General features: G+C 44.4%; 1 protein-coding gene across 1 annotated transcript in view; it reads left to right on the forward strand.

Moving 5' to 3' along the window:
• Window positions 1-24,031, forward strand: part of LOC115122603 (uncharacterized) — a 70,887-nt gene extending 46,856 nt beyond the window's left edge. Inside the window, exons 2-3 of the mRNA XM_029651821.2 lie at window positions 21,002-21,053; window positions 22,136-24,031. Coding sequence (XP_029507681.1) covers window positions 21,002-21,053; window positions 22,136-22,432 — 349 coding nt within the window. The 3' untranslated portion in view covers window positions 22,433-24,031. The remainder of the gene's footprint in view (window positions 1-21,001; window positions 21,054-22,135) is intronic.
• The last annotated feature ends 259 nt before the right edge of the window (window positions 24,032-24,290 follow it).

Here is a 24,290-nt window from a genome sequence, read left to right on the forward strand (position 1 = left end):
GTAAAGGAGAATGTGAGACTGTACAGTAAAGTAAAGGAGAGTGTGAGACTGTACAGTAAAGGAGAATGTGAGACTACAGTAAAGGAGAATGTGAGACTTTAAAGTAAAGGAGAATGTGAGACTGTACAGTAAAGTAAAGGAGAATGTGAGACTGTACAGTAAAGGAGAATGTGAGACTGTACTGTAAAGGAGAATGTGAGACTGTACTGTAAAGGAGAATGTGAGACTGTACAGTAAAGGAGAATGTGAGACTGTACAGTAAAGTAAAGGAGAATGTGAGACTGTACTGTAAAGGAGAATGTGAGACTGTACTGTAAAGGAGAATGTGAGACTGTACTGTAAAGGAGAATGTGAGACTGTACAGTAAAGTAAAGGAGAATGTGAGACTGTACAGTAAAGTAAAGGAGAATGTGAGACTGTACTGTAAAGTAGAATGTGAGACTGTAAAGTAAAGTAAAGGAGAATGAGAGACTGTACTGTAAAGTAAAGGAGAATGAGAGACTGTACTGTAAAGTAAAGGAGAATGTGAGACTGTACAGTAAAGTAGAATGTGAGACTGTAAAGTAAAGGAGAATGTGAGACTGTACTGTAAAGTAAAGGAGAATGTGAGACTGTACAGTAAAGTAAAGGATAATGTGAGACTGTACTGTAAAGTAAATGAGAATGTGAGACTGTACAGTAAAGTAGAATGTGAGACTGTAAAGTAAAGGAGAATGTGAGACTGTACTGTAAAGTAAAGGAGAATGTGAGACTGTACAGTAAAGTAAAGGAGAGTGTGAGACTGTACAGTAAAGGAGAATGTGAGACTACAGTAAAGGAGAATGTGAGACTTTAAAGTAAAGGAGAATGTGAGACTGTACAGTAAAGTAAAGGAGAATGTGAGACTGTACAGTAAAGGAGAATGTGAGACTGTACTGTAAAGGAGAATGTGAGACTGTACTGTAAAGTAAAGGAGAATGTGACACTGTACAGTAAAGGAGAATGTGAGACTGTACAGTAAAGGAGAATGTGAGACTGTACTGTAAAGGTGAATGTGAGACTGTACTGTAAAGTAGAATGTGAGACTGTACAGTAAAGTAAAGGAGAATGTGAGACTGTACAGTAAAGTAAAGGAGAATGTGAGACTGTACAGTAAAGGAGAATGTGAGACTGTACTGTAAAGTAAAGGAGAATGAGAGACTGTACTGTAAAGTAAATGAGAATGTGAGACTGTACAGTAAAGGAGAATGTAGGACTGTACAGTAAAGGAGAATGTGAGACTGTACAGTAAAGGAGAATGTGAGACTGTACAGTAAAGTAAAGGAGAATGTGAGACTGTACAGTAAAGGAGAATGTGAGACTGTACTGTAAAGGAGAATGTGAGACTGTACAGTAAAGGAGAATGTGAGACTGTACTGTAAAGGAGAATGTGAGACTGTACAGTAAAGTAAAGGAGAATGTGAGACTGTACTGTAAAGGAGAATGTGAGACTGTACTGTAAAGTAAAGGAGAATGTGACACTGTACAGTAAAGGAGAATGTGAGACTGTACAGTAAAGGAGAATGTGAGACTGTACTGTAAAGGAGAATGTGAGACTTTACTTTAAAGGAGAATGTGAGACTGTACAGTAAAGTAAAGGAGAATGTGAGACTGTACAGTAAAGTAAAGGAGAATGTGAGACTGTACAGTAAAGGAGAATGTGAGACTGTACTGTAAAGTAAAGGAGAATGAGAGACTGTACTGTAAAGTAAAGGAGAATGTGAGACTGTACAGTAAAGGAGAATGTGAGACTGTACTGTAAAGGAGAATGTGAGACTGTACAGTAAAGGAGAATGTGAGACTGTACTGTAAAGGAGAATGTGAGACTGTACAGTAAAGGAGAATGTGAGACTGTACAGTAAAGTAAAGGAGAATGTGAGACTGTACAGTAAAGGAGAATGTGAGACTGTACTGTAAAGTAAAGGAGAATGAGAGACTGTACTGTAAAGTAAAGGAGAATGAGAGACTGTACTGTAAAGTAAAGGAGAATGTGAGACTGTACAGTAAAGGAGAATGTCAGACTGTAATGTAAAGGAGAATGTGAGACTGTACTGTGAAGGAGAATGTGAGACTGCACAGTAAAGTAAAGGAGAATGTGAGACTGTACTGTAAAGGAGAATGTGAGACTGTAATGTAAAGGAGAATGTGAGACTGTACTGTAAAGTAAATGGGAATGTGAGACTGTACTGTAAAGGAGAATGTGAGACTGTAATGTAAAGGAGAATGTGAGACTGTACTGTAAAGTAAAGGGGAATGTGAGACTGTACAGTAAAGTAAATGGGAATGTGAGACTGTACTGTAAAGGAGAATGTGAGACTGTAATGTAAAGGAGAATGTGAGACTGTACTGTAAAGTAAAGGGGAATGTGAGACTGTACAGTAAAGTAAATGGGAATGTGAGACTGTACTGTAAAGGAGAATGTGAGACTACTGTAAAGGAGAATGTGAGACTGTAAAGTAAAGGAGAATGTGAGACTGTACTGTCAAGTAAAGGGGAATGTGAGACCGTAAAGTAAAGGGGAATGTGAGACTGTACTGTAAAGCAAATGAGAATGTGAGACTGTACTGTGAAGGAGAATGTGAGACTGCACTGTAAAGTAAATGAGAATGTGAGACTGTACTGTAAAGTAAAGGAGAATGTGAGACTGTACTGTAAAGTAAAGGAGAATGTGAGACTGTACAGTAAAGGAGAATGTGAGACTACAGTAAAGGAGAATGTGAGACTACAGTAAAGGAGAATGTGAGACTGTAAAGTAAAGGAGAATGTGAGACTGTACAGTAAAGTAGAATGTGAGACTGTACTGTAAAGGAGAATGTGAGACTGTACTGTAAAGTAAAGGAGAATGTGAGACTGTACTGTAAAGTAAAGGAGAATGTGAGACTGTACTGTAAAGGAGAATGTGAGACTGTACAGTAAAGGAGAATGTGAGACTGTACTGTAAAGGAGAATGTGAGACTGTACAGTAAAGGAGAATGTGAGACTGTACAGTAAAGGAGAATGTGAGACTGTACAGTAAAGTAAAGGAGAATGTGAGACTGTACAGTAAAGTAAAGGAGAATGTGAGACTGTACAGTAAAGGAGAATGTGAGACTGTACTGTAAAGTAAAGGAGAATGTGAGACTGTACAGTAAAGGAGAATGTGAGACTGTACTGTAAAGGAGAATGTGAGACTGTACAGTAAAGGAGAATGTGAGACTGTACAGTAAAGGAGAATGTGAGACTGTACAGTAAAGTAAAGGAGAATGTGAGACTGTACAGTAAAGGAGAATGTGAGACTGAACTGTAAAGTAAAGGAGAATGAGAGACTGTACTGTAAGGTAAAGGAGAATGTGAGGCTGTACAGTAAAGGAGAATGTGAGACTGTACTGTAAAGTAAAGGAGAATGTGAGACTGTACTGTAAAGTAAAGGAGAACTCTCCACTCTTGAACAGTTGTTAGTGGTGACTTGATGCCTCATGGCTACATTTAAATAGAGTGTTTCCCAGTCTGCCACAGTTGGTGAGGACAGATGCCTCTGCCACAGTTGGTGAGGACAGATGCCTCTGCCACAGTTGGTGAGGACAGATGCCTCTGCCACAGTTGGTGAGGACAGATGCCTCTGTCACAGTTGGTGAGGACGGAGGCCTCTTTCACAGTTGGTGAGGACAGAGGCCTCTTTCACAGTTGGTGAGGACAGAGGCCTCTTTCACAGTTGGTGAGGACAGAGGCCTCTGTCACAGTTGGTGAAGACAGAGGCCTCTTTCACAGCTGGTGAGGACAGATGCCTCTGCCACAGTTGGTGAGGACAGAGGCCTCTTTCACAGTTGGTGAGGACAGAGGCCTCTGTCACAGTTGGTGAATACAGAGGCCTCTTTCACAGCTGGTGAGGACAGATGCCTCTGCCACAGTTGGTGAGGACAGAGGCCTCTTTCACAGTTGGTGAGGACAGAGGCCTCTTTCACAGTTGGTGAGGACAGAGCCCTCTTTCACAGATGACATAGATATTAGCTGAAAAGAGAGAGTGGCAGAGCTGACACAGTCAGTCGTCAGTGAGACTTAAAGCACTGCAGAGCCTTATGTAAAGTCCATTTATATGTTTCATCAGCCTGTGCCGTGTTAGGAGGAAGTGGATCTGTGGCAGTCAGGCAGTAAATTGGGGCGAGGAAGTGAGTGTGCTTATGTGTGTGTGTGTGTAGTGCCTCTCTTTTTCGACACTGCCCTGCACCCCACTCCCCTCCCCACTGCAGATGGACTTGGAATATAAGCCTTCCGTGACAGAGTCCTCGCTTTGCTCTATTATTCCCCCATCACACACACACACACACACACACACACACACACACACACACACACACCCCCCATCGTTATGGGAGCCTGTTGTGTAATTGGAAGCATTGATCGTCTCCGGCCTAGCTGTGACCAGCCGGCCGTGAATAACACACACAGACAGATTTGGGGTTCTCTGTAGAAAACAATACATTATTAATGAGTTAGTATGGTTAACGGAACCACTTCCACAGCACATGGAGGAATCAGGCACATCTGGAACAGTTGTGACTGGATGCGTCTCAAATGATACCCTATTCCCTATACAGTGCACTACTTTTGACCAGTGCCTATGGGGCTTTGGTCCAAGGTAGTGCACTAAATAGGGAATAGTGGTAGAATCCAAGACGGCGCTGCAGTAGGACGTGTATATCTGTCTTTGTCTTATCCCATGTAAATAGGCGGTCTTTTTCGTATATATCTTAATCTCACTTTCTATCTACAAACGAAATATTCTTTCCTGCAACCCGCCTCACCCTAGACAACCAGTTCTTATAGCCATTAGAAGTACCCTTATCCTACTCCTCCTCTGTTCCTCTGGTGATGTACAGGTTAACCCAGGCCCCAAAGCCCCAGTTCCACTCCTATTCCCCAGGCGCTATCATTTGTTGACTTCTGTAACCGTAAAAGCCTTGGTTTCATGCTTGTTAACATCAGAAGCCTCCTCCCTAAGTTTGTTTTACTCACTGCTTTAGCACACTCCGCCAACCCTGATGTCCTAGCCATGTCTGAATCCTGGCGTAGGAAAGCCACCAAAAATTCTGAAATTTCCATCCCCTACTACAACAACTTCCACGAAGATAGAACTGCCGAAGGGGGTGGAGTTGCAATCTGCTACAGAGATAGACTGCAGAGTTCTGTCATCTCACTGTTTCCACTTGTTATAGACCCCCCTCAGCCCCCAGCTGTGCCCTGGACATCATATGTGAAATAATTGCCCCCAATTTATCTTCAAAGTTTGTACTGGGACCTAAACTGGGATCTGCTTAAAACCTCTTTGGGCTAGACGTCCCGCTAGCGGCACACCTCGACGACATCCGGTGAAATTGCAGAGCGCGAAATTCAAAATACAAAAATCGTAATATTAAACATTCATGAAAATACAAGTGTCTTACATTGTTTTAAAAGTTTAACTTCTTGTTAATCCAGCTGCTTTGTCATATTTCAGAAATACTGTACGGCGAAAGCATACCATGCGAAAAAACATTTACCAAACCAGCAGAGGAGTCACAAAAGTCAAAAATAGCGATAAAATAAATCACTTACCTTTGAAGATCTTCCTCTGTTTGCCCAATGGTCTCTGCTACATAACAAATGGTTGTTTTGTTCGATAAAATCCTTTTTTACATCCCAAAAAGGTCAGTTTAGTTGGCTTGATTCAGTAATCCACCTGTTCCCCTTGTTCAAAATGCATACAAAGGAATTGCCAAAAGTTACCAATAAACTTCGTCCAAACAAGTCAAACAACGTTTCTAATCGATACTCAGGTACCCTGATATGTAAATAAATTATCAAATTTAAGACGGAGAATAGTATGTTCATTACCGGAGATAAATAACGAAGTGTTCACCCTCATCCACGCCCTCATCCACGCCCTCATCCACGCCCTCATCCACGCCTTCATCCACGCCCTCATCCACGCGCGCCACAAGAATACATTTAAAATGAGAGCCACCTAAAAAAACTACAAATTCTAGGAAATGTGTCAAAAATCAAGCCTGAAACCCTTTCTAAAGACTGTTGACATCTAGTGGAAGCCATAGGAACTGCAATCTGGGAGGATTTCCTTTTGATTTTTCCATAGACAGCAATTTCAATGGATGGTGACCTCAACAACGAAAAAAAGTCGCTGCCCTTGACCAGCACAAAAACATCCTATGGCATACTGCATTAGCATTGAATAGCCGCCGCAATATGCAACTATTCAGGGAGTTAGGAAACAATATACACAGTCAGTTAGGAAAGCAAAGGCTTTTTCAAACAGAAATTTGAATCCTGCAGCACAAATTCCAAAAAGTTCTGGAACACTGTAAAGTCTATGGAGAATAAGAGCACTTCCTCCAAGCTACCCACTGCACTGAGGCTAGGAAACACTGTCACCACCGAGAATTTCATTTCATTAAGCAGTTCTCTATGGCTGGTCATGCTTTCCACCTGGCTACCCCGGTCAACAACTCTGCACCCCCCCCCCTCCCCCACAGCAACTGTCACGTTCGTCATAACGAGGAGAGCAAGGCGCAGAGTGATAAGAACACATACTTCTTTTAATGAAGAATAAACTGAACAAACTATACAAAACAACCGTGAAGCTATGATACAAGAGTACTGACAGGCAACTACACATTCGAATCCCACAGTACCTTCATAACCATCATAACTGTCATCAATGAAAGACAATACTGTGCAGCGATATTCATCGACCTGGCCAACGCTTTCGACTCTGTCAATCACTGCATTCTTATCGGCAGACTCAACAGCCTTGGTTTCTCAAATGACTGCCTCGCCTGGTTCACCATCTACTTCTCTGATAGAGTTTAGTGTGTCAAATCGGAGGGCCTGTTGTCCGGATCTCCGGCAGTCTCTATGGGGGGGTGCCACAGGGTTCAATTCTCGGGCCGAGTCTCTTCTCTGTATACGTCAATGATGTCGCTTTTGCATGTGGTGATTCTCTGATCCACCTCTACGCAGCCGACATCCTTCTGTATATTTCTGGCCATTCTTTGGAAACTGTGTTAACAAACCTCCAGACGAGCTTCAAATCCATACAACTCTCCTTCCTTGGCCTCCAACTGCTCTTAAGCATCTCACATTAAGCATCTCCAATCCAAAATTAAATCTAGAATCAGCTTCCTATTTCGCAACAAAGCATCCTTCACTCATGCTGCCAAACATACCCTTGTAAAACGGACTATCCTACCGATCCTTGACTTCGGTGATGTCATTTACAAAATAGCCTCCAACACTCTACTCAACAAATTGGATGCGGTCTATCACAGTGCCATCCATTCTGTCACCAAGGCCCCATACACTACCCACCACTGCGACCTGTATGCTCTCGCTGGCTGGCCCTCGCTTCATATTTGTCGCCAAACCCACTGGCTCCAGGTCATCTATAAGTCTTTGCTAGGTAAAGCCCCACCTTATCTCAGCTCACTGGCCACCGTAGCAGCACCCACCCGTAGCAGGCGCTCCAGCAGGTGTATTTCACTGGTCACCCCCAAAGCCAACTCCTGCTTTGGCCACTTTTCCTTCCAGTTCTCTGCTGCCAATGACTGGAACGAATTGAAAAATCACTGAAGCTGGAGATTTATATCTCTCTCACTAACTTTAAGCATCAGCTGCCAGGGCAGCTTACCGATCATTGCACATGTACATAGCCCATCCGTAAATAGCCCACCCAACTACCTCATCCCCATATTGTTATTTATTTCTTTGCTCCTTTGCACCCCAGTATCTTTACTTGCACATTCATTTTCTTGCACATCTATCACTCCAGTCTTTAATTGCTAAATTGTAATTACTTCACCACTACGGCCTATTTATTGCCTTACCTCCCTTATCTTACCTCCATTTGCACACACTGTATATAGACTTTTCTATTGTGCTATTGACTGTACGTTTGTTAATCCCATGTATAACTCTGTGTTGTTTGTGTCGCACTGCTTTGCTCTTGGCCAGGTTGCAGTTGTAAATGAGAACTTGTTCTAAACTGCCCTACCTGGCTACATAAAGGTGAAATAAAAAATGAATACATTTAAAAAAGGATACCATTTAGGACACGGCCAGACATCCTCTGTCTTCAGTGCTCCACTGGGTTGGTTTCCATGCAGGCTGTGGGTACTGCACATGCTGAACAATGCCTTTCTCTGAGACCCTTACGTTACTGTACTCACATGCAATGTGAACAACAATGTTCATAGTTATATCCGATTCCCCTATGGCCCAGAGCAGCCTCTGTCTGGAATGAAGAAGCGGTTCTATAGAACTAGAAAATATGGGCCTGTATTACTACAGGCTGGGGGTGTAGAGCTGTAATGGACAGTTACAACTGGGGGTGTAGAGCTGTAAAGGACAGTCACAGGTCACAGGTCACAGCTGTTAAGAGAGACACCCTACTAGAGGGTAGGATGGAAGGAGAGCGGGCACAACCTCACATCTGCAGGCTACTGGGGTCTGGTGGAGTAGGGTGTTCGTTTTTTCTCCAAATTAATGAAACAGAGGTGGCTCATTGATTGTTATAACGTTGCAGTGTACTTTACAAAATATACACCAACTCTGAAAACAAATGCAACAAAGAGCCAGTATAGAGTAGAGAGGGACCGGTATAGAGTAGAGAGGGACCAGTATAGAGTAGAGAGGGACCGGTATAGAGTAGAGAGGGACCGGTATAGAGTAGAGAGGGACCGGTATAGAGTAGAGAGGGACCGGTATAGAGTAGAGAGGGACCAGTATAGAGTAGAGAGGGACCGGTATAGAGTAGAGAGGGACCGGTATAGAGTAGAGAGGGACCAGTATAGAGTAGAGAGGGACCGGTATAGAGTAGAGAGGGACCGGTATAGAGTAGAGAGGGACCAGTATAGAGTAGAGAGGGACCGGTATAGAGTAGAGAGGGACCAGTATAGAGTAGAGAGGGACCGGTAGAGAGACAGGTCTTGATGGTCTTAGCACACTTTGTACCACTCACTATGATGTCAGCACTTGTGAAGCCTCGTGTTCAGAGAAGGCGTCCACATCTGAGGTAAATCTGTACTGTGTGTGAACAGACAAACACAAACGGGTGTCTTTGACCTCTGTAAACCTTGTTGTTCTGGTACATGACTCAACTCATTCAGAACACCACGAAGACGCATCCTGAGGAGGAAGGCTGAAGGCCATTACATTTCAGCTTTTCATGTTTTCAGATCCAGTTGTCATGCTTTGCACGACACTGCTGTCAATGTTTAGGAGAGTGACTCCACTGTCAATGTAGAGGAGAGTGACTCCACTGTCAATGTAGAGGAGAGTGACTCCATTGTCAATGTTTAGGAGAGTGACTCCACTGTCCATGTTTAGGAGAGTGACTCCACAGTCAATGTAGAGGAGAGTGACTCCACTGTCAATGTTTAGGAGAGTGACTCCACTGTCAATGTTTAGGAGAGTGACTCCACTGTCAATGTAGAGGAGAGTGACTCCACTGTCAATGTAGAGGAGAGTGACTCCACTGTCAATGTTTAGGAGAGTGACTCCACTGTAAATGTAGAGGAGAGTGACTCCACTGTCCATGTATAGGAGAGTGACTCCACTGTCAATGAATAGGAGAGTGACTCCACTGTCAATGTAGAGGAGAGTGACTCCACTGTCAATGTTTAGGAGAGTGACTCCACTGTCAATGTTTAGGAGAGTGACTCCACTGTCAATGTTTAGGAGAGTGACTCCACTGTCAATGTTTAGGAGAGTGACTCCACTGTCAATGTTTAGGAGAGTGACTCCACTGTCAATGTTTAGGAGAGTGACTCCGCTGTCAATGTAGAGGAGAGTGACTCCGCTGTCAATGTACAGGAGAGTGACTCCGCTGTCAATGTAGAGGAGAGTGACTCCACTGTCAATGTTTAGGAGAGTGACTCCACTGTCAATGTATAGGAGAGTGACTCCACTGTCAATGAATAGGAGAGTGACTCCACTGTCAATGTAGAGGAGAGTGACTCCACTGTCAATGTTTAGGAGAGTGACTCCACTGTCAATGTTTAGGAGAGTGACTCCACTGTCCATGTATAGGAGAGTGACTCCACTGTCAATGTAGAGGAGAGTGACTCCACTGTCAATGTAGAGGAGAGTGACTCCACTGTCAATGTAGAGGAGAGTGACTCCACTGTCCATGAATAGGAGAGTGACTCCACTGTCAATGTTTAGGAGAGTGACTCCACTGTCAATGTTTAGGAGAGTGACTCCACTGTCCATGTTTAGGAGAGTGACTCCACTGTCAATGTAGAGGAGAGTGACTCCACTGTCCATGTATAGGAGAGTGACTCCACTGTCAATGTAGAGGAGAGTGACTCCACTGTCCATGAATAGGAGAGTGACTCCACTGTACATGTAGAGGAGAGTGATTCCAATGTTTATCTTTTTTAATTTAGAAAACAAACTAGGAAGATAAAGTCGTAATTCATTCCCAGTGGTAGATGTTGTATTTAAAAGACAAGCAAAACAACTCAACCAAATGACTGAAATTTGCCATTTGAAAGACAACACATGTAAATACCTTATTATCTCATAGGGCACGAACTATGTTAGTTATCAATACAGTCTCATAGGGACCATGTTAGTTATCAATACAGTCTCATAGGGACCATGTTAGTTATCAATACTGTCTCATAGGGACCATGTTAGTTATCAATACTGTCTCATAGGGACCATGTTAGTTATCAATACTGTCTCATAGGGACCATGTTAGTTATCAATACTGTCTCATAGGGACCATGTTAGTTATCAATACTGTCTCATAGGGACCATGTTAGTTATCAATACTGTCTCATAGGGACCATGTTAGTTATCAATACTGTCTCATAGGGACCATGTTAGTTATCAATACTGTCTCATAGGGACCATGTTAGTTATCAATACTGTCTCACCATGTTAGTGTCTCATAGGGACCATGTTAGTTATCAATACTGTCTCATAGGGACCATGTTAGTTATCAATACTGTATAGGGACCATGTTAGTTATCAATACTGGGGGACCATGTTTGTAAATACTGTCTCATAGGGGTGTTTGTGTGTGTTTGCAGGGGGGTAGTGGGGTGGTTGTGTGTGTGTGTGTGTGTGTGTGTGTGTGTGTGTGTGTGTGTCTGAGCATACATGCTTGTGCGTGTCAACAAGGTGTCCCTTTCTGCTAGTGTTGAACTGATCATTGAATTCACAAATCAGCAGAATGGCAACATGACACACTACACTTGGCCTGTTGCATGTGTTTCCATGTGAACGGTGGAGGCTGTGGCAGGGCATCTATAATGTGGACTGGGTGGCTTGTTGAGGTTGCTGTGTAACCAGACACCACCTAGACTGTGTCTCTTGTAAAAGAGCGACTTGGGCGTTGTTAGCAAAGATGTTTCACTAACCAGAACGGCTCACTGTCTCGTCTAATGTTCTGGAACACTCACTCCTAACTCACTCAGGTACAGACCACGGGGGGTCCAACATAGCCCCATTCTGCTAGTGAAAACACTGCACGGTGCCTGTCTGTGTTGTAATTATTCAACTAGCCGACTTATATAAGCGTCTCTTCAATGGCACCAGATAACAGGTTAACACATGGATGGTGTGAGGAGACGAAAGCTGCAGAGGAGACCTGACTATATAATGACATGACAGTAAAAGAGTGGCGTGGGCGCAACAGAAACAGAATAATAGATGTGTTTTTTCTGTAAGGCTCATTGATCTCTGGGCCTCCAGCAGCACAATATACATGTTAGTTAGTCGCATATAGGTCATCAGACACGTGACCTGCAGGCCAAGTGGCACCCTATTCCCTACATAGTGCTCTATTTTTCACCAGAGACCTATAGGCCTTGGTCAAAAGTAGTGCACTATATAGGGAATAGGTTGCCACTTTGGCAAGCAGATGAAGAATCACCTTGTGTGGCCGCGTTGAGTAGGCTACACCTGGCCATCTGCCCAAGTGAACCATGGAATTTGAATGGCCTCGATGTTTCCCAGTTCTTAGAAAGGTTATCTATTAGATAATATCTACTAACGTCTACAGATATCAGGATGGGTCCACTCCCATGAAAGATGCTGTATGTCCTAGTTGGTAATCAGACTCCCTCTGGTGGTGACAGTCTCTTCGTGTTTAATGCCTCTCTCTCTTATCAACTAATACTCCTCATTATGGCCCAGTCTCTGAGAAGGGCTCTAGAACTCATCGTAGAAACGACTTCTCATTCTATTCTAATTCGGAATTGATTCTAATTCCATGAGTTCTACAAAGGGAACGAGATCAGCTGTCATTGAGCTGCCCAGACCTCCAGTGTTCTGCCCTGACGTCCTGGTAGAATTGACCAGGGAGTTGACAGTGGTTTATGCTTCCCAAATGGCTCCCTATTCTCTATATAGTGTCACTACTTTTGGACATCTTCCATAGGACTCTGGTCAAAAGAAGTGCACTATACAGTATAGAGAATAGGGTGCCATTTGGCATACATTCGTAGAGTTTAGAGGAGAAATGACAGGGACTGTTCCCAGCCGTATTGACGGACCAGCGACAGAGAGAAGGATTTAACAGGGAGATGAGATTGGCTGGTTTCAGGGTGTTACCATTGATCTGTCCCTGTGTTCCCACCATGTCAGGACATATCTGTATGTATGTCTGTTTAATTAGTCTGCATTGTGTCACAATGTGGGATCATCATCATTCAGAGTGATGTGTCAAATCTCTATCTAGCTCGGTGTCAGGTTCGTTAGAGCGATGAGACCAGGGCGCAGCGGGATGTGAATTCATCTTCTATTTTAATGAAACGAAGAAACACTTCAACAAACTTACAAAAACGTGACGCTATACAGAATAAGTGCAGACACAGACAACTAATACATAGACAATCACCCACAAATTATCCAAGGAATATGGCTGCCTAAATATGGTTCCCAATCAGAGACAACGATAAACAGCTGCCTCTAATTGAGAACCTATCTAGGCAACCATAGACATATAAAACACCTAGACTAGTGAACGACCTCATAAACATACAAAAACCCTAGACAGGGGGAAAACACAACAAACCACCCCTTGTCACACCCTGACCTAACCAACATAATAAAGAAAACAAAGAGAACTATAAAGGTCAGGGCGTGACACTAGGTATGAAATGAAAGTCTTGTTGACTTGCAACAGCTCAGTCAGCGGTTTCTACAGCTACTCTATGGACTAATACTGACACGTTTCATCTTCAAACCTTATGTAATGTGATGCCTTTTGTTTTCAACATGATATCCTGCTTCAACTTGTTTTAAATGTGAACAACGACTGTAACAGGTCTACAGTAAACTATGTATCTCTCAATATTTATGTTAGCATTTTGCCCAGGTACAAAAGACTGCCAAATTAACTGGATTGACTCATTTGTTTTGACACAAGAACGTACCGTAGGTAAGACGATAAGAGGTTGGCTTCGTGTTCCATGTTACAGAACAATGGAAGACTGGTGTCTTATTATGGACGAGATTCCGGAATGATTCCATCAGTAATCAATTGAGAAATGTTTCAATTTAAAGAATTTCCCCCCTCGTTTGTGAATGAGGTTCATATTCTGTGCATGGACAGCTGTTGAGTGACAATGGTTGCCGATGGAATGGGCCTAATACGGCCTTGGAAAATCACATGATGAATGCCACTATGTGCTGCGTTGTGCGTAGGCCTTGGCCCACCTCCAAAGGTATCCTCGTCAGTTTTTCTCTTTGTGTTTTGAGAGAGAGAGAGAGAGATCGCTGAAGAAACAGAAACAACAGTGAATAACAGAACAGTGAAAGCATCTCTCCACTATCCTCTCATTCGTTTGTTGGTCGTTGGAATGGGAGCCTGTTGGTCGCGTCCCTGCGTTGTCCCACTCCCTAGCCAGGCCAGAAGCAGACCACCTCTCCCATCCCCTGGGCCAGCCCAGCAAACCCTCCAGCGACTAGCCGAGCCGCCTGCTGCCGTCCCAGCCCCACTGCAGACACAGAGACGTCTGAGCAGCGTTGCGAGAGCCATGAACTACCACTACCAACCCCCCTACTCACCTAGTCTGTCCCAGAGGGGGTATCGGCGGTAAGTGGTGGTCGGAGCACGTTATGCGTGTGTTCGGAGCGTTTTCAGAACGTGGTCGGAGGGTGTTCGGGAACATGTGTGTGGATGGTTGAATGTTGTCATTACGTTGTCAAGAGAAAGGTGATTGGTTGGTTTGTTGAGGAGGTACAGGGACAGGCAGGAATAGTAGGGCAGGTTGACATTTGGTTGATTTGTAACAGGTTAATAAACACTGGGGAAGTTATACTCTGTAACATTTAATCAAATTGGTCTGGAAGTCTGGATGTATATTGTAGTAAAATACTTACGTCTGTATATAAAATACTGAATCGTTCTGTTTGATAAGGGAACAACTGTCATTATCATTCTTTCTTAGACCCTTGTTTTGCTGCCAGTAGCACAGTGGGTCCATTGTCTATGGGTGAAGACCACGCATTGTGTTTACAGAGAAGAAGAGTCTGTCAGAGACATCTCCCCTCTTCTCTGAGTGACAAACTGATGGCTTGTGATTTGGTTTTCATTGTATGTCTCACTCCCACTTGTCAGTCCATGCATTTATGCTATTCTCTGCATCGTAGAGGCTTAGCGTCAGCAGCATACCACCCTGCATCCCACTGCTATTCTCTGCATCGTAGAGGCTTAGCGTTAGCAGCATACCACCCTGCATCCCACTGCTATTCTCTGCATCGTAGAGGCTTAGCGTCAGCAGCATACCACCCTGCATCCCACTGCTATTCTCTGCATCGTAGAGGCTTAGCGTCAGCAGCATACCACCCTGCATCCCACTGCTATTCTCTGCATCGTAGAGGCTTAGCGTCAGCAGCATACCACCCTGCATCCCACTGCTATTCTCTGCATCGTAGAGGCTTAGCGTCAGCAGCATACCACCCTGCATCCCACTGCTATTCTCTGCATCGTAGAGGCTTAGCGTCAGCAGCATACCACCCTGCATCCCACTGCTATTCTCTGCATCGTAGAGGCTTAGCGTCAGCAGCATACCACCCTGCATCCCACTGCTATTCTCTGCATCGTAGAGGCTTAGCGTCAGCAGCATACCACCCTGCATCCCACTGCTATTCTCTGCATCGTAGAGGCTTAGCGTCAGCAGCATACCACCCTGCATCCCACTGCTATTCTCTGCATCGTAGAGGCTTAGCGTCAGCAGCATGCCACCCTGCATCCCACTGCTATTCTCTGCATCGTAGAGGCTTAGCGTCAGCAGCATGCCACCCTGCATCCCACTGCTATTCTCTGCATCGTGCTTAGCGTCAGCAGCATGCCACCCTGCATCCCACTGCTATTCTCTGCATCGTAGAGGCTTAGCGTCAGCAGCATGCCACCCTGCATCCCACTGCTATTCTCTGCATCGTAGAGGCTTAGCGTCAGCAGCATGCCACCCTGCATCCCACTGCTATTCTCTGCATCGTAGAGGCTTAGCGTCAGCAGCATACCACCCTGCATCCCACTGCTATTCTCTGTCAGCAGCAGCATACCACCCTGCATCCCACTGCTATTCTCTGCATCGTAGAGGCTTAGCGTCAGCAGCATACCACCCTGCATCCCACTGCTATTCTCTGCATCGTAGAGGCTTAGCGTCAGCAGCATACCACCCTGCATCCCACTGCTATTCTCTGCATCGTAGAGGCTTAGCGTCAGCAGCATACCACCCTGCATCCCACTGCTATTCTCTGCATCGTAGAGGCTTAGCGTCAGCAGCATACCACCCTGCATCCCACTGCTATTCTCTGCATCCCCACTGCTAGAGGCTTAGCGTCAGCAGCATACCACCCTGCATCCCACTGCTATTCTCTGCATCGTAGAGGCTTAGCGTCAGCAGCATACCACCCTGCATCCCACTGCTATTCTCTGCATCGTAGAGGCTTAGCGTCAGCAGCATACCACCCTGCATCCCACTGCTATTCTCTGCATCGTAGCATCCCACTGGCATTAGCGTCAGCAGCATACCACCCTGCATCCCACTGCTATTCTCTGCATCGTAGAGGCTTAGCGTCAGCAGCATACCACCCTGCATCCCACTGCTATTCTGCATCGTAGAGGCTTCTCTGCATCCCACTGCTATTCTCTGCATCGTAGAGGCTTAGCGTCAGCAACATACCACCCTGCATCCCACTGCTATTCTCTGCATCGTAGAGGCTTAGCGTCAGCAGCATACCACCCTGTATCCCACTAATGGCTGGCCCCTGAAGCTAAGCAGGGTTGGTTCTGGTCGGCCCCTGGATGGGAGACAAGGTGCTGCTGGAAGTGGTGTTGGAGGACCAGTAGGAGGCACTCTTTCCTCTGGCCTAAAATAAAGTATAATATCCCAATGCCCCAGGGCAGTGATTGGGGACATTGCCCGGTGTAGGGTGCCATCTTTCGGACGGAATGTTAAACGGGTGTCCTGACTCTGTGGTCACTAAAGATCTCATGGCACTTATGGTAAGAGTAGGGGTGTTAACCCCGGTGTCCTGGCTAAATTCCCAATCTGGCCCTCATACCATCATGGCCACCTAATCATCCCCAGCTTCCAATTGGCTCATTCATCCCCCCTCCTCTCCCCTGTAACTATTCCCAAGAACGCTGTTGTAAATAAGGATGTGTTGTCAGTCAATTGACCTGGGAATAGGTCTGTCTGTCTATTGAATGGTCTGTCTGTCTATTGAATGGTCTGTCTGTCTATTGAATGGTCTGTCTGTCTATTGAATGGTCTGTCTGTCTATTGAATGGTCTGTCTGTCTATTGAATGGTCTGTCTGTCTATTGAATGGTCTGTCTGTCTATTGAATGGTCTGTCTGTCTATTGAATGGTCTGTCTGTCTATTATGCACATAATGTAAAACTCCTAATTCCCTCTGGGCTACAGAGGTGAATACATACTGTAGACTACATCCTAAATATAACAGTGCACTACTTTTGAACAAAGCCCTGTGCTGGGAAAAAGTAGTGTAGTAATTAGGGAAGTACAATGTCAAAGCCTTGGGCCTCTGGAGGTCACCATGGGGATCCAAAGCCTTGGGCCTCTGGAGGTCACCATGGGGATCCAAAGACTTGGGCCTCTGGGGGTCACCATGGGGATCCAAAGCCTTGGGCCTCTGGAGGTCACCATGGGTGTCGCAAAGCCTTGGGCCTCTGGAGGTCACCATGGGGGTCGCAAAGCCTTGTGCCTCTGGAGGTCACCATGGGGATCCAAAGCCTTGGGCCTCTGGAGGTCACAATGGGGATCCAAAGCCTTGGGCCTCTGGAGGTCACCATGGGGATCCAAAGCCATGTGCCTAAGGAGGTCACCATGTGGATCCAAAGCCTTGGGCCTCTGGAGGTCACCATGGGGATCCAAAGCCTTGGGCCTCTGGAGTTCACCATGTGGATCCAAAGCCTTGGGCCTCTGGAGGTCACCATGGAGATCCAAAGCCTTGGGCCTCTGGAGTTCACCATGTGGATCCAAAGCCTTGGGCCTCTGGAGGTCACCATGGAGATCCAAAGCCTTGGGCCTCTGTAGTTCACCATGTGGATCCAAAGCCTTGGGCCTCTGGAGGTCACCATGGAGATCCAAAGCCATGTGCCTCAGGAGGTCACCATGGGGATCCAGATGAGAGATACAGAGAGAGTAAATCTGTTAGAATGTGTTTTGTTTGGCTCTCAGACCAGGACATCTGATGGAAAGTCTGGTTCAACGCCTAATTGGTTGTATCATGACTCATAGATCCAGGGTGTGTACCAAATGGCACCCTTTTCCCTGTAAAGTTCTCTATTTATGACCAGAGTGCTTTGTGCCCTGGTCATAAATAGTGCATTATGGGGGGAATATGGTTCCATTTGCGGGACTGTAATGAGTCATATATCCTGCTGGACCCTTTAGGCTGGAGAACACTTAGCTCAATGGACACTGGCTGACAGTTTCCCTTGTAGCATATAAACGATAAGAGGACTGAGGGTAGTATGGCTGAGGAGAAAATAAACAGTAGGAGGACTCGGGTTAATATAACATGGCCAAACATTGTTGTTCAAATACCAGTACTTTGTTTACATTGTAATGGTTAGTGGTACTTCTGTCTCTCTCTCTCTCTATCTTTCTCCCTCTCTCTCTCTCTCTCTCTCCCCTGTCTCTCTCTCTCTCTCTCTGTCTGTCTGTCTCTGTCTGTCTCTCTCTCTCTCTGTCTGTCTCTGTCTGTCTCTCTCTCTCTGTCCCTGTCTCTCTCTCTCACTCTCTGTCTGTCTCTCTCTGTCTCTCTCTCTCTGTCTCTCTCTCTCTCTCTCTCTCTCTCTCTCTCTCTCTCTCTCTCTCTCTCTCTTTCTCCATGTCCCCTCTCTCTCTCTCTCTCTCCCCCCCAGTATTTAGATAGGAAACAGTACAATACACTTTTTTTGAAAAGTACTAAGCCATGACCACTGTGACTAACACCCAGAGATTTTCCAACCAGAGACAATAGGTGTAATACTCTTCCCAACTGGCACTTTACTCCCTATGCACTACTCTATGGGCCCCAGGTCCAAAGTAGTGCACTACCCTATGGGCCCCAGGTCCAAAGTAGTGCACTACCCTATGGGCCCCAGGTCCAAAGTAGTGCACTACCCTATGGGCCCCAGGTCCAAAGTAGTGCACTAAATGGGGAATAGGGTGCCATCTGGGTCGCAGTCTAGCCACTTGCTACAGCCCTGCCTGGCAGCTCCACAGCACAGTGTAAAATCACCAGTGACAAGTACTATTGATACTAATACATTCAACAAGGCTCTGTGAGATCTGGTTCATGTCCAGACCAAACTGGAGTCTCACCTTGCTAATTGGATCCGATGGGTTAAAGAATAATGAATTTTTTCCTCACAAAATGGAGTACGGTACAACTTACTAAAATAGCGACACGAAAGGGGTGTCGGAGGTGTTCAAGTTATAACTGTGTTGCTATACAGTGACTGCACATAGCAACAAGGCAGCTGTGATGGTGCTTGTAACTAGGTAGGGTTATCTATGGATGACAGTATTGACCCCTATAAGATGTCCTTATGCTGAAACTCTTGCCTGATAGTGAGAGTCTATTATAGGACAACAAAACCACATTACATATTAGAAATTAATTATAATATTTTTTAAATTACGTGCATCAAAATCCTAAATGCTCACCAAGTAGACTAGTTATGAGTTCTCCAAAGATACGACGCCTGTAAAATGTTATTTCTTAAGAAGTGAAATTTCAACTCTCGCCAGCAGGTGGCAGCAGAGCTCTAGAGGAGAGGAAGGAAAATGACCAGAGCCTTGCAGTGGGTGGAAAAGTACCCTTATTAAGGAGAAAGGGCTTCCCCAAAATGTCTGTTTGCAACATACTGCAATGTCTTCTACTATTGCACCTGCAGATAACACCGACTCAAAACTATAAACATTATGTAGACATCCTGTTATAAACCAATAATGCATGCATTATTAATGCATTCAATACATCCAGATCTGTTTCATAATCTCGCTTCACTGTTGCACGTGGTCCCTGACAAATTAATAATTTAATGAAAAAGAGCAATATAATAGATGAACTAGGCCGATAATAATTCTACACAATTCCGTTGTAGCATTTCCTTAAAAAATATTATCAGCTGATGCAAAACAACAACGAAAACAACCAAACCAACAGTAATTCCTAGTCTGCATATGACATGTCATGCAACCAAAACCCGTTCACTCAAAAGAAATGCGCGGGGAAAAACCCACAAGCACACACTTTTTTTATGCCGTTTTTTGTTGTTGTTGCCTGTTTGCTTCAGGGTGTAAACGGTTTGGGTCTCCGCTCCGTGTCAACTGGGCGCTTATTGTGTTTGTATGAGTTCAATAAGGGGGCAGAGGGGAAATCATGCCATAAGGCGTATTTGCATAAATTATCCCCCGCGTCAGATGACGTCAGGACACAGTTCGGTTATAAGCGCCGCCGGTTGCAGAAATAGACACATTCGCTGAAACATAACGTGGCTCACATCACTGGCATTAACCTACTGCACTATACTCAACTCAATTCACCACAGAAGCAACCGAATCGAGTCAGTCGAGTGATTTAAGCTGAATACAGTAACCTAGAATTGTATCTAGATAGGTAGATTTATCTACTCAACCAATCGCAAACGTGGCGAGAAGTATTATCCAAACGAGTCTGCTGCTAAATTTGAGTACGGAGATCTTCAAAACACCAATGGAGGTTGCTGTCTATCAGTTGCATAACTTCAGCATCTCCTTCTTCTCCTCGTTAGTAGGAGGAGATGTGGTGTCTGTAAAACTTGACAACAGGTAAATAGAAAAACCCGCTCTGGATTTTGTGTGTTATTGATGTGTCATTTGTGCGTTATATATTTCATTCAAATATTTCATCTAAATTGTTATAATTCGACATAGTCATGTTTCTTCCTTTACAAATAGATTAAGCAAAGTATGGTTATGCTGGTATCTGTTATGATACAATTGTAAATACCGTATTATAAATCTCTTCTGCTGTGCAGACTTTGAGTAATGCAATTTGACTCCAACCCGCCGCGTGTCTCCTTCGGGTGCATTTTCAAACGCATAAAAGTGGAGTATCTTGAAACAATATCGATACAATGTAATCAATTTAATGTCATAGTTTGCAGCGCGCAACAATGTATCTAGCTTGGTTGCAACAACAAAAAAGAAGCCTGAATTGTAGGACAGTGGTAGGCGGGCATGCTGGTTTTTCATACACATGCCCAATCTCAAATAGGTTTAGCCTAAACACAAATTAAGTAAACATTTGTGATGATGGCATTACGTGGCAATTGAATCTCAAAAGACTCAAAAGAAGTTATCCTGGTGCCAGCATCTGTAGGAGAACATCATAACCTGCCGGTACTTACTAGGACCCCAGTTTGTTCCTTCTGATCCAATGCTCTGATTCGATATGTTGACTTATGGCTTCTCTTCTTCTCTCCTCCACAGTGCCTCGGGTGCTAGCGTTGTTGCCATTGACAACAAGATAGAACAGGCAATGGTATGTATATCAGCGACAGGATTATACACTTTATCGTTCATATCATCACTCATAGTAGCCCAGTAACGCTATTCCATATCCCACCACATTCATGCACTTTGCCCATAGTCATCATTTTCTGTATGTTGATAATCATAGTAGACTAGGCTTCAGTCTAGTACTAGTATACTTGTAGTACCGCAGAAGCATGGTAGTCTGTATGTGCGTGCCTGCAGCTTTGAGTGGCTACAGTACTGCATGTTCAATACGTGTGATGTGGCATGGGACTATGTTCTGTCTGTTACATTCTGAGTCAGACAGGGAGGAAACTATAGATGTGCACAACAGCAGTCAAGACTATATTATCTATTTAGTTTACATCTCAGCTTTTAAACCTTAATCCTGGTCATATGGGTACAAGTCTCTGTAACCACATGGCCTGTTACTACATGTTACTTCAAGTTACTACATGTTACTACAAGTTACTACGTGTTACTTCAAGTTACTACATGTTACTACATGTTACTACCTGTTACTACATGTTAATACATGTTACTACCTGTTACTACATGTTACTACATGTTACTACAAGTTACTACATGTTACTTCAAGTTACTACATGTTAGTACATGTTAGTACATGTTACTACATGTTACTACATGTTACTACAAGTTACTACATGTTACTACAAGTTACTACATGTTACTACAACTTACTACATGTTACTACAACTTACTACATGTTAATACAATTTACTTCAAGTTACTACATGTTACTTCAAGTTACTACATGTTACTACGACTTACTACATGTTACTACCTGTTACTACATGTTACTACCTGATACTACATGTTACTACATGTTTTCTACAACTTACTACATGTTACTACATGTTACTACCTGTTACTACATGTTTTCTACAACTTACTACAAGTTTTCTACATGTTACTACAAGTGTTTGTAAGGCACGGTAGGTTAAGCTTAATCTATGAGTCACCTTACATGGATAGATTAGTGGTCGGTTTGTATGAGTTGCACGGACTCTCTCTCTCTCTAAACAGGCGTCTCTAACTGTAGATCTCATTCCTTCTCTCCTATCTTAGGATCTGGTGAAGAACCACCTGATGTATGCAGTCAGGGAGGAAGTGGAGATCCTCAAGGAGCAGATCAGAGAGCTGGCTGAGAAGAACAACCAGCTAGAACGCGAGAACAGCCTTCTGAAGAACCTGGCCAGTCCAGAACAGATGGAGAGCTTCCGCGAACGGGTTCCGTCCGACTCAGACGCTCTGGTCCCCCTGCGGCTGGACAACCAGTACCAGCAGCAGGCCCAGCAGCAGGCCCAGATGGGACTCCATAACCCTGACCAGTCCTGCCACATCAGCGCTGGCTCTGCTGTATAGGTGGCTCTGCCTTGGACCTCCAATTGTAAACTGATCGTCGCCGCCAACTTCAGTGAAGCTGTCTGTAACAGATGATGAAACACACAATTGATGAAAAGCACACGAAAAGACGCTCTAACTAGCGGCTATAGGCTGAAGCTATACGCTAAGATAAGCCCGTCCTACGACATCTAGACTCTTTCTCTTTAGACAAAAGCGCTAAACGAGAGGGCTCACATGTAGCCAGCCGGAGAACGCTTGCATTGGGACAGAGGTGAGGATCCTGCCTTCTGGGGCCAGGAGGGCCAACCCTTCAGCCATTCTCTATCCCCCCTGCTACAGAGGGGGGAGAGGGCTAAGAGACGGGGCTGGCCCGGGGATCTGATCCTGGGGATGCCTCTCCATACCTCTCCTGGTCCAGCCAAGGAAAAAGGAAATCTTTTCTCAAGACAGATGGCCCTCCAGTCTCCACTAGATCCCCCCCACCCCCATTTAACTAGGCAAGTCAGTTAAGAACAAATTCTTATTTACAATGACAGCCTATCGGGGAACAGTGGGTTAGCTCCCTTGTTCAGGAGCAGAACGACAGATTTTTTACCTTGTCAGCTCGGGGATTTGATCCAGCAACCTCCCAGTTACTGGCCTAACGCTCTAACCACTAGGCTACCTGCTACCTGAAATCCATGTGGAGTTCTTCTAACTGCTGATAGTACAAGCTCTGAGTAGTTAGAAAATATCTCAACCATCTTGTGACTGTTTCCACCTGACACCATCTACTGATATTCTCTGTCAATATTCTTTAAGAAGAAGCAACGTGTCTTTAGGAAACCAAACCGGAGCTCCAGTTGAACGAGTAGAGGAGAAGGAGGATCTAGGAGATCCTGGACTGTTGCTGAGAGATAGAGTCTTGTTGCTTCTCTTTCTCAACCTCTCTGGTGATAGGAGATGCTGGACTGTTGCTGGGACAGAGAGGCCTGTTGCTTCTCTATCTCAACCTCGCTGGTGATAACTGATTACCATAATCATGATTCAGAACATCATTACTTGTATTCTTTGCAGTTGGGGTGTGCTGCTTTTTGGGGAAAATCCTGCTATTTCACGTTTGTTTTGTGATTCTGAACAAAATGGAATACTTGTTAATAAGAGCATTGTAACTGTTCAGTTAAATGATTTATTATGGGGATGGAAGTATCTACTACCCAGTATGCCTAGCTCTGTACATTTTACTAACATGTTCAGAGTAGTGGGCTGGAGATGAATTTGAGCAGCTGATTTTTTCTCTAAAGGCTGTGAATGCGATCCTGACCTAGCAGACATGTTCTGTGTGTTCAGATGCCAACCTCAACTTGAATCAATGGCATGACTATAGTGCCTATTTCCAGAAGAGGAATACCACAGTTCCACAATGGACATTTGTGTTTTCTAACTACCAAAGACTTTGTCTCATTCCTACTCCAAACGAAACCAAGCAACCTGGACCATGTGTACATCGTTCACAGAGAGAACTCTTGTTAGCGTGTGTTTTTGTTTTGATAAACGTTGGTTATTGTTGCTGTATTGTGTCCATGAAACAGGTAAAATGTCCATTTGCAATAAACCTTCTGTTTACACTAAACGCCATGTTGACTCCCTGTCCGTTGTTCTTACTCAAAGGTATTGCAATCTACATGGAGAGTAACAAGAATATATAATTAACTATTTAGCACACATTGACCACTCGCAACAACAGCTCATGTTGTTAAGAGCTTCAAGACCCACTGCTATTGGGTTTAAGTTATCTAAGATTTGAGACGTAATTATGCAAAAGTAAAGGATTTATACATCGGCCTACATGTTGAAGCTTAATGATGTTTTTGCAAGAAAACATTGAACATCTAAC

This window comes from Oncorhynchus nerka, linkage group LG6 (assembly GCF_034236695.1).
Source record: "Oncorhynchus nerka isolate Pitt River linkage group LG6, Oner_Uvic_2.0, whole genome shotgun sequence".
Classification (NCBI taxonomy): domain Eukaryota; kingdom Metazoa; phylum Chordata; class Actinopteri; order Salmoniformes; family Salmonidae; genus Oncorhynchus; species Oncorhynchus nerka.